At 37.5% G+C, this 13,384-nt stretch overlaps 1 protein-coding gene across 4 annotated transcripts in view; it reads left to right on the top strand.

Annotated features, from left to right (window-relative positions):
• CNTLN (centlein) overlaps positions 1 to 13,384 on the top strand; it is a 220,199-nt gene that overhangs the window by 38,732 nt on the left and 168,083 nt on the right. For 3 of the 4 annotated variants that reach the window (XM_084898075.1, XM_084898077.1, XM_084898076.1), the window contains exons 3-4: positions 3,946 to 4,030; positions 13,117 to 13,251. In XM_084898075.1, coding sequence (XP_084754201.1) covers positions 3,946 to 4,030; positions 13,117 to 13,251 — 220 coding nt within the window. The remainder of the gene's footprint in view (positions 1 to 3,945; positions 4,031 to 13,116; positions 13,252 to 13,384) is intronic. The other variant, XM_084898078.1, reaches the window with a different exon arrangement.

Below are 13,384 nucleotides of genomic sequence, written 5' to 3' on the forward strand. Positions count from 1 at the left end.
GGTCTGGCCAACCTGGCCAGGGGGAGGGGACATGGGCAGTTGGCCGGCCTGCCTGCTGGTCCAACTCCTGGTCAAGGAGACAAAAAAAGTCTATGAGTGAACTAAGAAGGAACAAGACAAATGCTTGTCTTCACGGAGCTCACACTGTAAGAAGGTTAGGTCAGGGATGATAATTCAAAATTCCCACCAGCACAGACCTGAGGTGCCGCTTCTCAGAGCGGCCAGAGATACACCCAGTATTGGACTGTGGGTGGTGCCACCATGAAGGTAGGGCCGTTCTGGATTTCTCAGAGGAGCCAGTGGCTGCTTAGGAAGTGGGGCTTTTGACACTAACTGGCATAGAAACCAATCAATCAGAACCAAATCTGGGTGAACTGCGAGGAGCCAATGGCTGTCTAGGAGTTGGAGATTTTGATGTTGACTGGCATGGAAACTGAACCTAATCTGGATGAACTGCGAAGGCAGAACCTAAGGTGGGGGCTGAGGAGAGGTTATAAGGGCAACAGCTGTTTGGTGTAAGGTGTGAGAAAGCTGTTCAATTAAAAAAAATATATATATATATATATATATATATATATATTAAAGAGGGCTTTTTTATTTTATTTATTTATATTTTATTGATTTTTTACAGAGAGGAGGAGAGAGAGATAGAGAGCTAGAAACGTCGATGAGAGAGAATCATCGACCAGCTGCCTCTTGCACACCCCCTACCAGGGATGTGCCCGCAACCAATGTACATGCCCTTGACCGGAATCGAACCTGGGACCCTTCAGTCTGCAGACCGACGCTCTACCACTGAGCCAAACCGGTTTCGGCTATATTGATTTTTTCATAGAGAGGAAGAGAGAGGGATAGAGAGTTAGAAACATTGATGAGAGAGAAACATCGACCAGCTGCCTCTTGCACATCACCTATTGGGGATGTGCTAGCAACCAGGGTACATACCCTTGACCAGAATCAAACTGGATCCTTGCAGCCCACAGGCTGACACTCTATCCATTGAGACAAACTGGTTTTGGCAAGCTGTTCAATTTTAATGACTGTTTTGGCAGTGTATAGTGCATATGGCTGGCTATCAGTCCAGATATAGGGATTATGTACTTTTGCTGCCAAAACCATCTCCGCCTGCTGAAAAAGGCCTTTCCACACCCCATTTAAGCAATTCTATATAATCTATCTAAACTAATAAAAGGGTAATATGCTAATTAGACTAGGTAGACTGGCCTTTTTCCGGTGTCTTACTTTTTTCCGAACAAAGCCATGGTGGTGGGGGCTGAGGCATAGGCAGTTAGAGGTGATTAGGTTAGCAGGGGTGAGTAGTTAGTGGCAAGATCAGGCCCGCAGGGAGTTAGGGGTGACCAGGCTGGCAGGGGAGGGCAGTTGGGGGTGACAGCCTGGCATGGGACAACCAGGCTGGCAGGGAAGGGCAGTTGGGGACATTAGGCAGGCAGGCAGGTGAGTGGTCAGGAGCCAGTGGTCCTAAATCGGCAGTCAGACATCCACCGAGGGGTCCCAGATTGGAGAGGGTGCAGCCTGGGCTGAGGGACCCCCCTCCCCATGCACGAATTTCAGGCACCGGGCCTCTAGTCCTATATAATAAAAGCTCAATATACTAAGTGTCCTGTCATCCACTCATCATATAAAGTGTAACATGCTAATGATATGCTAAGACCACCCAACCGCTTGCTATGATATGTACCGACCACCACGGGGCAGTTGACCAGTCACTATGATGTACACTGACCACCAGGGGGCAGACGCTCCGACCAATAGGTCCTGCTGATTGGGACTGAACAAGATAGGCTGGACATGCCCTGGAGCCCTCCTGTAGTCCCTCCCAAGCTGACCAGCCTCCTGTGTCCTTCCCTGGCTCCGATTGTGCACCAGTATGATCCCTCTGCCTGGCCTGCGTTCTCTTGCAATCCGGGACCCCTTGGGGGATGTCAGAGAACCAGTTTTGGCCCTCTCCTGAAGGCCAGGGGCCTCTAGTTGTAAATAATTCTTATATGAACATAGGGATTATTCTTTTTGATTGGTCTTTCAGGATTCTTAGGATATATTCCCAGAAGTGGGATTGCTGGGTCAAATGGCAATTCCATTTTAAAATTTTTGAGGAAACTCTATATTGTTTTCCATAGTGACTGTACCAGCTTGCATTCCCAATAGTAGTGAACTAGGGTTCCCTTTTCTCCAAATCATCACCAGCTCTTGTCAATCGGTTGATTTGTTGATAATAGCCTTTCTGGTGTGAGATGATACCTGATTGTTGTTGGTATTGTTGGTTTCTTTAAAAAGAGATGTTATTTTTTTAAAAAAAATATATCTTTATTGACTTCAGAGCAGAAGGGAGAGGTAGAAGGAGATAGAAACATCGATGATGAGAGATAATCATTGATTGGCTGCCTCCTGCATGCCCCTTACTAGGGATCGAGCTCACAACTCTGGCATGTGTCCTTGACTGGAATTGAACCTGGGTCCCTTCAGTCTGTAGGCAGACACTCTATCCATTGTGTGGCTAGGGAAACCACATTGTTGTTTTAATTTTCATTTCTCTGATGACTAATGACATTAAGCATATTTTTTAAAAAAATGGTTTTTTTGGCTATTTGTATATCCACTTTGGAGCAGTGTCTATTCAAGTCCTCTGCCCAGTTTTTGAATTGAATTGTTTTCATAGTGTTGAGCTGTATGAGTTCTTGTATATTTTGAAAACTAACCCCTTATCAGATATATCATTGGCAAATATGTTCTCTCATACAGTCGGTTCTCTTTACATTGTGCTGGTGGTTTCCTTTGCTGTGCAGAGCTTTTTAGTTTGGTATAGTTCCAATTGTTTATTTTCCGTGTGTTTCTCTTGATCTAGAATGTATGATCTTTTTAAGGTATAGATTTGTTAGTATTTTTGTGGAGGATTTTAGCATCTTTGTTCATCAGAGATATTGGTTTATAATATTCTTTCTTGGTAGTGTCTTTATCTGGCTTTGCAAAAGCTTGGAAGTCTTCCTTGCTCTTGAATTTTTTGGATTAGTTTGAGGATAGGTGTTAGTTCTTTGAATGTTTGGTAAAACTCACCTGCTGTGGTATGTATTGGGGTGATGATCAAGCTCAGTCATACTGATTTGCTCTTCAATCTCTCCCCCAATGACACTTCAGACTCTTTTCAGGTGATTTCAGTTTCCACAGAAGCCTTGGTAAGAGCCTGCAAACGAAAACCCTGTGCTTTGTTTTTTTGTTTAAAGAAACAAAACAAAACAAACAAACAGCGCTGATTCTCCCTGGTAGATAGAAGCTCCACTGTCTTTCACAGCTGTATGTTATATGGGCTGCTGTTCTTGGCTCTGTTGCTATGGGCTGCGGCTTGCCTCTTGTGGGAGCTGGCCCTGCCCTTCTCGGGACCAAATTCCTCCTACCTATCTCGAGGTGGTCTGTGCCCTTCCTTGTTGAAAGTCTCCTCTTCAGCTAATCTTCAGTTGGTAAGTCAAGGTGAATGGTCCCCACTTTAGTTTTATTTCCAGTTTGGTTCTGGAAGGAGGTGCAAGAAAGATCCACCTATTTTGCTGCCATCTTTGAAATGTCCAATATTTTATTTTTAATATAACTTCCTATATAAAATGTTTGTTAAGATATATTTGTATATTATTTTAAATTTGTAATACAATGGGTAATGTTACACGTGTTTTAAATATTCTTATGTAACTAAATCTGGAATTAAATTATTTAAAATGAAGTTGTTTTAGTTGTGAGCAGTTCTAAGTTTTGACACTTGCCATATGGTTTCTGACTGGGCTGTCAACCCCAGATAACTTAATTTTCTATATTTCAAAGTGACACTTATTATCAGGATGTGAAATTCTAAAGGATTAGTTACCAGTTATGACTAATAAACTCTCAATGTGTGTGTGTGTGTGTGTGCATATTTTTAAATTTATTTATTATTATTTCTAGAGAAAAACAGAAAACTGAAGCTAAAGACAGAAAAGTTTTAGAAATTCTACAAGTCAAGGATGCTAAAATACAAGAATTGGAACAGGTTGGTGTTACAATAGGAAATACTATAACCACTATAATTGTTTTAGTAGATGTTTGTATTATTTTAAATTATTTTTTGCCATAATGTGCATTAAGAATACAAGGGTCATTATGTTAAACCATTACTATTTTGAAACTATTATAGTTGGATTATTCTTTATAGTTATACTTAGCTTATAGCCTCTTATTTTCTGAATTACTAGGCTGTGTTATTTATATATTAAACTCTTAAGATTGTATTATAGTTTTATAGTAGTATCTAGCAAGTTATTGTTTTATTGAATTTTGTCTTTTATTTATAGCAGTTATCATTCACTTCTGTTTTCTCTTTAAGATGTAGATATTTAAAGTTATAGTTAGAGGGAAGGGTTTAAACAGTGAGAATTCTAAGAACAAGGTATTTGCTGATATTGTTAATTGGTGAGAGGAAGAGAAAATTTCAGAAAAAAAGATGAAATGACAGGGAAGAAGAGAGGGAAGTTTATATACTTTAGTATCTTATGAATTAAAAAAAAAGGAGTTTTAAAAAGCAAAATTTTATTGTAAAATGCTGCAAAAGTGGGGTTTGTGAAGAAGATTAAATTTAGCAATAGTGATGTGTTTAGTGGTTTTATAAAGCAATACAAGGATAATTGGTATATGACATTTTAAGAGATCCCTTAATTCTAACAAATAGAAAAGAATGAGGGATTGTATAGTAAAGAGAAAGAAGGTTCTGTACTTAAAATATTTGCCAAAATATTTGAAAGTAATGGAGAAAAAAATTACACAATGCAAAAGGATTTGATTGAGTTAGCAGACCTATATAAAGGTGGAGACCATGAGACTAAGAAGATAATAAGATTCAGTACATTCATTCTAATTTTTCATCTTTTTTATTTTATATTTTTTAACTTTATTTTTTATTGTTTAAAGTATTACATATAGTAAATAGTACATATCTCCCTTTTCCCCCCATTGACCTTCCTCCAACTTCCCTACCCCCTGTCTTATGTCCATTGGTTGTGCTTATATGCATGCATACAAGTCCTTCAGTTTATCTTTTTCCCTCCATTCCCAGCCTTCCCACTATAATTTGACAGCTTTATTGCATCTGTATCTATCTTTTTGTTCATCAGGTTTTAATGTTCTTTATTTTCCATAAATGAATGAGATCATGTGCTATTTTTCTTTCATTGTATTTCACTTAACATAAAGCTCTCCAGGTCCGTCCATGCTGCTGCAGATGGTAAGAGTTCCTTCTTTTTTATAGAAGCGTAGTATTCTATTGTGTAGATGTACCATAGTTTTCTTATCCACTCATCTGCTGATGGGCATTTAGGCTATTTCCAAATCTTAGCTATGGTAAATTGTGCTGCTACGAACATAGGGGTGCATATATCCTTTCTGATTGGTGTTTCTAGTTTCTTGGGATATATTCCTGGAAGTGGGATTACTGGGTCAAATGGGAATTCCATTTTTAGTTTTTTGAGGAGACTCCATACTGTTCTCCACAGTGGTTGTACCAGTCTGTATTCCCACCAGCAGTGGACAAGGGTTCCTTTTTCTCAGCATCCTCACCAGCACTTGTTGTTTGTTGATTTGTTGATGATTGCCATTCTGACAGGTGTGAGATGGTACCGAATTGCCGTTTTGATTTGCATCTCTTTGATAATTAGTGACTTTAAGCATGTTTTCATATGTCTCTTGGCCTTCCTTCTGTCTTCTTTCAAAAATATCCTATTTAGGTCTATTGCCCATTTTTTTTTATTGGATTATTTATCTTCCTTTTATTAAGTTGTATAAGTTCCTTGTAGATGTTGGAGATTAAACCTTTATCAATGATAACATTTGCAAATATATTCTCCCATACAGTGGGCTTTCTTGTTGTTGTTTTTTTGTTTTTTTATGGTTTCTTTTGCTGTAAAAAATCCTTTTATTTTGATGGAAACCCATTTGTTTATTTTCTCCTTAGCTTCCATTGCCCTAGGGGTGGTATCAGTGAAGAAATTGCTTCGGCATTATGTCTGAGATTTTGCTGCCTATGGATTCCTCCAGTATTTTATGGTTTCCCATCTTATGTTTAAGTCCTGTATCCATTTTGAGTTTATTTTTATGTATGGTGATCTAGTTTAATGTTTTTGCATGTATCTGTCCAATTTTCCCAACACCATTTATTGAAGAGACTGTCTTGACTCCCATTTTATGTTCATGCCTCCTTTGTCAAATATCAATTGAGCATAGTGGTTTGGGTTGATTTCTGGGTTCTCTATTCTATTGCGTTGGTATGTATGTCTTTTCTTGTGCCAGTACCAGACAGATGAGAACAGTGGCTTTGTAATACTGCTTCATATCTGGGGTTGAGATCCCACCTACTTTGTTTGGTCAGTTTGCATAATAGGCTTTTATTATATAGGATGGCTACTTTTCACTTCTCCCTGTAGAAAGTAGAAAGGTATTTTTCTCCAATCTTCCCTGTGACAACCAGGCTCAAGTATATAAAACTTATGAAAGATTGGAGCTCCCCTAGTACTGGCCCTCCTGGACTTTTTAACTCGGAAACATATGTACACAGATCCTCCAACAATTCATTAATTATAGATTAGGTTTTTTCCTACTCTGGTACTGGTTCCCATGAAGTTTTCTTCTCCTGGATTTCTGCTCTGGTAACTTGTGATTTTCTGTATCTGTCTGTCTAACTACCCAGTTTTGGGAACAATAGTTTGCCCTATGACTTCAGTTACCTGATGGATCTAAAAAGAGTTGTTGATTTTCAGTTGTTTGGCTTTTTCATGTGTTCAATAGGAGAGACAACTTCCAAGATCCTTACATGCTGGGTTAGAAACCAGGAAGTCCTTCATTGTCTTTTGTTGTTTTACTGAATAATATTAACTAGCTATTAATTTTCAAAACTTGTAGCTCTTGGAATAGAGTAAAAGTTAAAAATGACAACCCCTTTAGCTTATGTAACTCAAATTATTAGAAAGTTCACCCCAGTCAATTTAATAACTTAAAAAATTAAATATATACTAGCCAATAAAATATAAATGGATAAATACGTAAATTATTAGAAAGTTACACAGAACACACACAGTATGTTTTTAGCTGGTTGTGCAAAAACTTTTATAGAAGTGGAGTCTAGCCAAAACCGGTTTGACTCGGTGGATAGAGCATCAACCTGCGGACTGAAGGGTCCCGGGTTAAATTCCAGTCAAGGGCATGTACCTTGGTGGCAAGCACATCCCCAGAAGAGGGTGTGCAAGAGGCAGCTGATCGATGATTCTCTCTCATCAATGTTTCTAACTCTCTATCCCTCTCTCTTCCTCTCTATAAAAAATCAATAAAATGTATTTAAAAAAAGAAAACAAAAAGAAAAAGAAAAAAGAAGTGCAGTCTAATATAACAGTTAATTGGTAGTAGTGTAAAAATTGTCATATAACTTCTTTTTTAAAAAAAATATATTTTATTGATATTTCACAGAGAGGAGGAAAGGAGAGAGATAGAGAGCTAGAAACGTCGATGAGAGAGAAACATCGACCAGCCGCCTCTTGCACACCCCCTACCGGGGATGTGCCCGCAACCAATGTACATGCCCTTGACAGGAATCGAACCTGGGACCTTTCAGTCTGCAGGCCGACGCTCTACCACTGAGCCAAACCGGCCTCGGCCATATAACTTCTTTTGGTAAGAGTATGCTTTAGCCTTTTCATTGTCATTTATAAAATAATAACTGACATATAATAAATCCCCCTCCTAATATTGTATTAAATAATATGACTCTGCTAATAACCTATATATTGCATTTAATTAGATGATGATTGCTCGTTAACATTATATGTTCCTATTTTCTTACCTTCTTGGAAGCTCAAAAGTTTAGGTTCTCAATTATAATTAGTTTTCGTACCCCTTTCTCTTTTTCCACTCACCATTTTTTTTTTTTACTTGTGATTTCATTACTTATCTTTTTTTTTAAAAATTAAAACTTTCATATCCATTTAAAAGTAGGTTATATAAATAATATATTAACTTTGCTCAAGTATTGCCTGATAGAGTTTTAAGTTTTATACTGCTGCTCCACCTCTTTTCCTGCTTCATATTCACTATCATTTCTCCTTACCCTATAGACTTCTCTTGACCATGATGTGAATTATTAATTTCATGGCTTATTCATAATAAATTATTTGTTCCAGACATACTTTCTCTTGTCACCCTTTTTACTTTATGGTTCCTCTGAGTTCTGTTTACTATTTTAATATTAACCCAAGCCAGACCATTAAGAATGTACTCTATCTAGAAAAGTTAATTGAAAAGTTTCATAAAACTAAATTATAAAATGAACTGTGATTGTATATACCTATGCATTCATAATTTAAAGTAGAGCTTCTTCAGTCATTTGGTCATCCCTCACTAACCCCCCTGCCTGCCTGGTCGCTCCACACAGCCTGCTTGTTCAGTTATTTGGTCGTTCCTCACTAACCCCCTGCTGGCCTGGTCATGGGCAGCAATCTTGTGAGAGTTAATTTGCATATTACCTCTTTGTTATATAGGATAATATCAAATTTATCAAACTACTTACCACAATGTGATAGTTTTGGTTAACTAATTTCCCACTGTATTCTTTTTTATTCAAAAGGTAACATGATTGAATTTATAGGTCAGTTTTAATCTTATTCATAAACATTTAATAATTTGATTTGGGAGACAGTATGAATACATAGAGGAAAAATTAGCAAGACTAGATAATATGTTAAGTGTCACGTGAATAATGTAAGGCAATACAGAAATTTAGAAATGGCTAACTTTCTGTGATAGTTGGGAAAGACTTATGGAGGAGATGGAAATTAATTTAGATGATGGAGGATAAGTTTTAGATGAGAATAGAAATATGGGTTATGAATTGTGGATAGGCTGTATTTATGGATCTCTTTTTATACTGCTTGACTGATGTTAGACTCATTTTGATAAATAGGAAATAGAAATGAAAACCATGTTGAGGTGTCATATCTACTGGATTTATAAAAATTAACAAACTGAATCAAGTGTTGTTGCAAATGTGGAGCTGTTGAGAACTCTTGAAGTGCATCTAGCTTATGACCTAGCACTTTCACCTCTGAACATATATAATCTAGAGCAGTGTTTCCCAAAGTGTGGTACACGTACCCCCAGGGGTACGGGAAGAGTTTGGTAGGGGTACGGGTTGCACTGGAGTTCGGTGGGGATATGCACTGCACTGTGCTTAGCTGTGCCTAATACATCCACTTTTTTTTTTTTTGATAAGGGGTACCCTGTGTTACGAAAATTATAGAAGGGGTACACATATGTCAAAAGTTTGGGAAACACTGATCTAGATCAATGCTTTTCAACTTTTTATTAATATGACCCCCACACAGAAAAAAGTATATCTTAATTCATGAGTCAAGTATACACACATAAAATAATGTTTTATATAATAATAGTTATCTTTCTATGCCTATTCAAAGTAAAAATATAGCAAAGTTGATATTAAATATTACTTTTATATTTTCACAAAATAGAAATTCTAAATTATATACTGAAAAAAATAGATATTTCATTTACTATAGTGTGTCTGCTTCTTTCAACCCTGGCGATCAATGGGGTGACAAATGTCACAGCCAGATTGCCCTCACATCCTGCTTCTTTCATAAGTATATTTTTATGGGCATAGTTTATTTTTTGGTAAGAATTTGAGCATATCTCTTTTGTATTCTATTGTATTCTATTCCACTTAAAAATGCTGATTATGATGACTAAATTGATTTAATGAACCATTACTAGATGACAATCTGTAATGTAAATTGAGCAAAAATAGCATGCCACAGAATATATGTGGTATGATTTAATTTATATAAAGTTTTAAAATAAGGTAAACTGTACAATACATTAAATAGGAATACATAAGGTGTCCCTAAGAAATGTACAAACACATATTGACTAATTTATAAAGACAGTGATTACTAAAATACATTTCATTTTAAAAATTGAGCTATCAGCTGTTAAAGTATGTATACATTTTTGGGGGAATACCGTGTATATGTCTTCAAACTATTATATATGGAAAAGCAAGAGAAGAGTGAGAACCAAAGTTTTAGGACAATGCTTACCCCCGTAAGAGGATCAGGGAACATGAGCCTTCAAATATAATGATAAAGTTGTGTTTTTTAATTGGCTGTTATGGTTACAGGGATGCTCTTTTTATTGTTTCTTAATACCTTACACACTTACCATAGATTATTTCTCTGTGTACAGTTATGGATCACATAATAACCTTTAGGTCAGTGGAGCCCATATACACTGAGTAGCCAGATTATTATGCGTTCAGAGATCATAATAATTTGACTACTCAGTGTATATACTACAGTGGTTCCATATGATTTTAATGGAGCTAAAAATTCCTATTGCCTAGAAATTTTATCATAGTCATCATAATGTGGTAGCACAGCGCATTGTGTGTTTCTGGTCATGCTCAGGTTAACAAACCTACTGCACTGAGATTCATATAAGAGTATAGCAAATACAATTACAGTGGTAGGCCATACCAGCTAAATTTGTGTAAGTGCATTCTATGATATTCATGCAAAAATAAAATCACCTAATGGTGCATTTTTCAGAACATATTTCTATTGTTGTCTATTACTGTATTTAGTATTTAAAATACTTTTAAGTAGAAGTAAAATAAAATCAAGTAACATTATCCTATCAAAGAGGGAATATGCTAATTGACCATCACTCTGTCACAAAGATGGCTGCACCCACAGCTGAGGTCAAGTTCCCATAAGGAGCCTTAACGGACAATCAGCAGGGACCTGAGGCTATGCTCTTCCCTCCACTTGACAGGGGACTTCAGGCCGCACCTCCCACCCAGCAGGGCTTGACAAGGGACCTCAGACTGTATGTGTGTGGCTCCCCCTCCCCCCAGCATGGCTTGATTAGGGACCTCAGGCCGCACCCCCTGCCCCAGTGTCAGGCCATGGGATCTGAGGCCATTCCCCCCGCCCCCCACCCCGCCCTGTGGGGCTTGACAGGGGCCTCAAGGTGCGCTTCCTGTCCTGGTGCTTGCCTAGAGGCCCTCAGGCTGCTCCCCTTGCCCCAGTGCCAGGCCAGGGGACCTCAGGCTTTGCCCCTCACCAGGTGGGGCTTGACAGGGGACTTGAGGCCACGCCCTCCCCCCCCCCCCCCCCAGCACCAGGCTGGGGCACCTCAGACCATACCCCCTGCCCAGCAGGGCTTGACAGGAGACCTCAGGCTGCGCCTCCTGGTGCTGGGTTGGGGGATCTGAGGCTGTGCCCCCTGCCCTGCAGGACTTGACAGGGTGGGACTGGCCAGGTCTGAAACTAGCCCAATAGGGGGCAGCCAGGTCTGGATCTTATGTGATTCTGAGGTGCATGTGGGTGGGTGGGAACTTGACTCTGGGTCCTGTGATGTGCCCTAGACTCTGATAGGAGGAAGGTTTTCATATACTTTTTACTAATTTTCTCTCATCTCTGACACTTCTATTATAGAGAAAGGGCAAATAGCAATATTAAATGATTTCCTCTAGTTAATCTCCTTTTAATGTGCACGAATTTCATGCACTGGGTCACTAGTAGTGTTAAGAAATTAGAATATAGGAGATACCCTCGTTTTATTCCTTAGACTTACCACATTTTTCATCCTACCCCTAAATCATACTTTAAGTTCATTCTCAAGTCCTTTAGAGAGTGTTTATTATAAGTAAATATGGAAGTACAAAATAAATTGAGAATTAGGGATCATATGACCATCAGTGATAGATCAGTGATGGAATTAAGGTTAGAGGTTTCTACTGAATATATTAATTAATAAGAAAACAATGTGCTGATATCTTGGTTGACAGACAGATGGAGCTTGAAGGAAGGATGGTGTTAAGAGTGACTTGGAGGCTTTAAAAAATGGGTATAGCCAGATAATAGGATTTAATAACTATTAATTGAAAAAATGAATAGATTGACAAAAGTTGAAGAAGTTTAAGAAAGAGATAGTATCAGAATATGGATTTCAGTTTTATCATATTAGTTTTAGGTGACAGCAGATAATCCAAGTGGAGATATTATATAGAAAGTTGAAAATGTGGTTTGGTGATTGGGATAGAGTCAGGGCTGGATTATAAATTATGTAGTCCTTTCAAACATCGATGAGACCATAAACTACAAGAGTGGTTACATTTTCTGAGACAAAAGCTATAAAGAAAAAAGTGGGAAACTAAGAATTGAGTCATGGATACATTCTTTAATTCACTATCATTTTGATATCTCTGGCAGGTAAGAAGAATATTCAATTAAAATTGTGAATGTTTAAATATTCTGAATATTCTTTCTATGGAGCAGGATATTTTTGGTACCAAATCAAACATGCCATTTTTATTCTTTTAAATTACTTACCCCTTCAAAAAAACTGTAATTATTTCATTTAAAAACATTTTCTTTCAAATGATACTCAAAAGTATAATATTTACTTTAGTTAATATGTATTTTCCTTAGATTGTTTTATGAAATTTTGTTTTTCTCTTCTTACACACTTAAATCCCAAAAGTTTGCTTTCTGATTGTAGCTTAATATTCAGTATCTAGTTTTTATGTGGTCTATGTTTTAAACTAATAAATAGATACTGTATTTGCACAGTTTACTTGAAAAGCTTTTGGCAGCCCTAACCGGTTTGATTTGGCTCAGTGGATAGAGCGTCGGCCTGCAGACTGAAAGGTCTCAGGTTCGATTGTGGTCAAGGTCATGTACCTTGGTTGGGGGCACATCCACAATAGGAGGTGTGCAGGAGAAACATAGCTGATCTATGTTTCTCTCTCATCGATGTTTCCAACTCTCTATTCCTCTCTCTTCCTCTCTGTAAAAAAATCAATAAAATATATTTGAAAAAAAAATAAAAGCAGCTGAATCTTTCATCAGACAAAATTAAAAAAACAAACACCTGTGGGCATATCACAGAAGGAAATGAGCATTGTTATTATGAAAGCTAGTTAATCCTTACATTTTAATTAAGATCTAAATCATTTTAGATGACAAATTTTTCTTAGAAATAACCAGCTTACTAATAACTGCTTTTTTCTTTTTTTCAAAGAGAGAATCAGGACTAAAACGGGACATAAATGACCTTATAAAGCGGAAGATTGCAGTAGATGAAGAAAATGCTCTCTTAAGGAAAGAATTCAGTGACTTGCAGAAGAAATTTAAAGATAAAAGACAAGAAGTTAAGGTGTATTGACTTGTACATAGTTTTATAGTACTATTATTTTAAAGTCCTACTTTAAGCTTTATCAGCTTTTGTGGCACAGAAAGTGACAACCTTGGAAGAAAAATTGCCTGAGGCTCTGATGTACCACAGTTTT

The sequence above is a fragment of the Pipistrellus hanaki genome (assembly GCF_964339955.1).
Source record: "Pipistrellus hanaki genome assembly, chromosome: 11".
Classification (NCBI taxonomy): domain Eukaryota; kingdom Metazoa; phylum Chordata; class Mammalia; order Chiroptera; family Vespertilionidae; genus Pipistrellus; species Pipistrellus hanaki.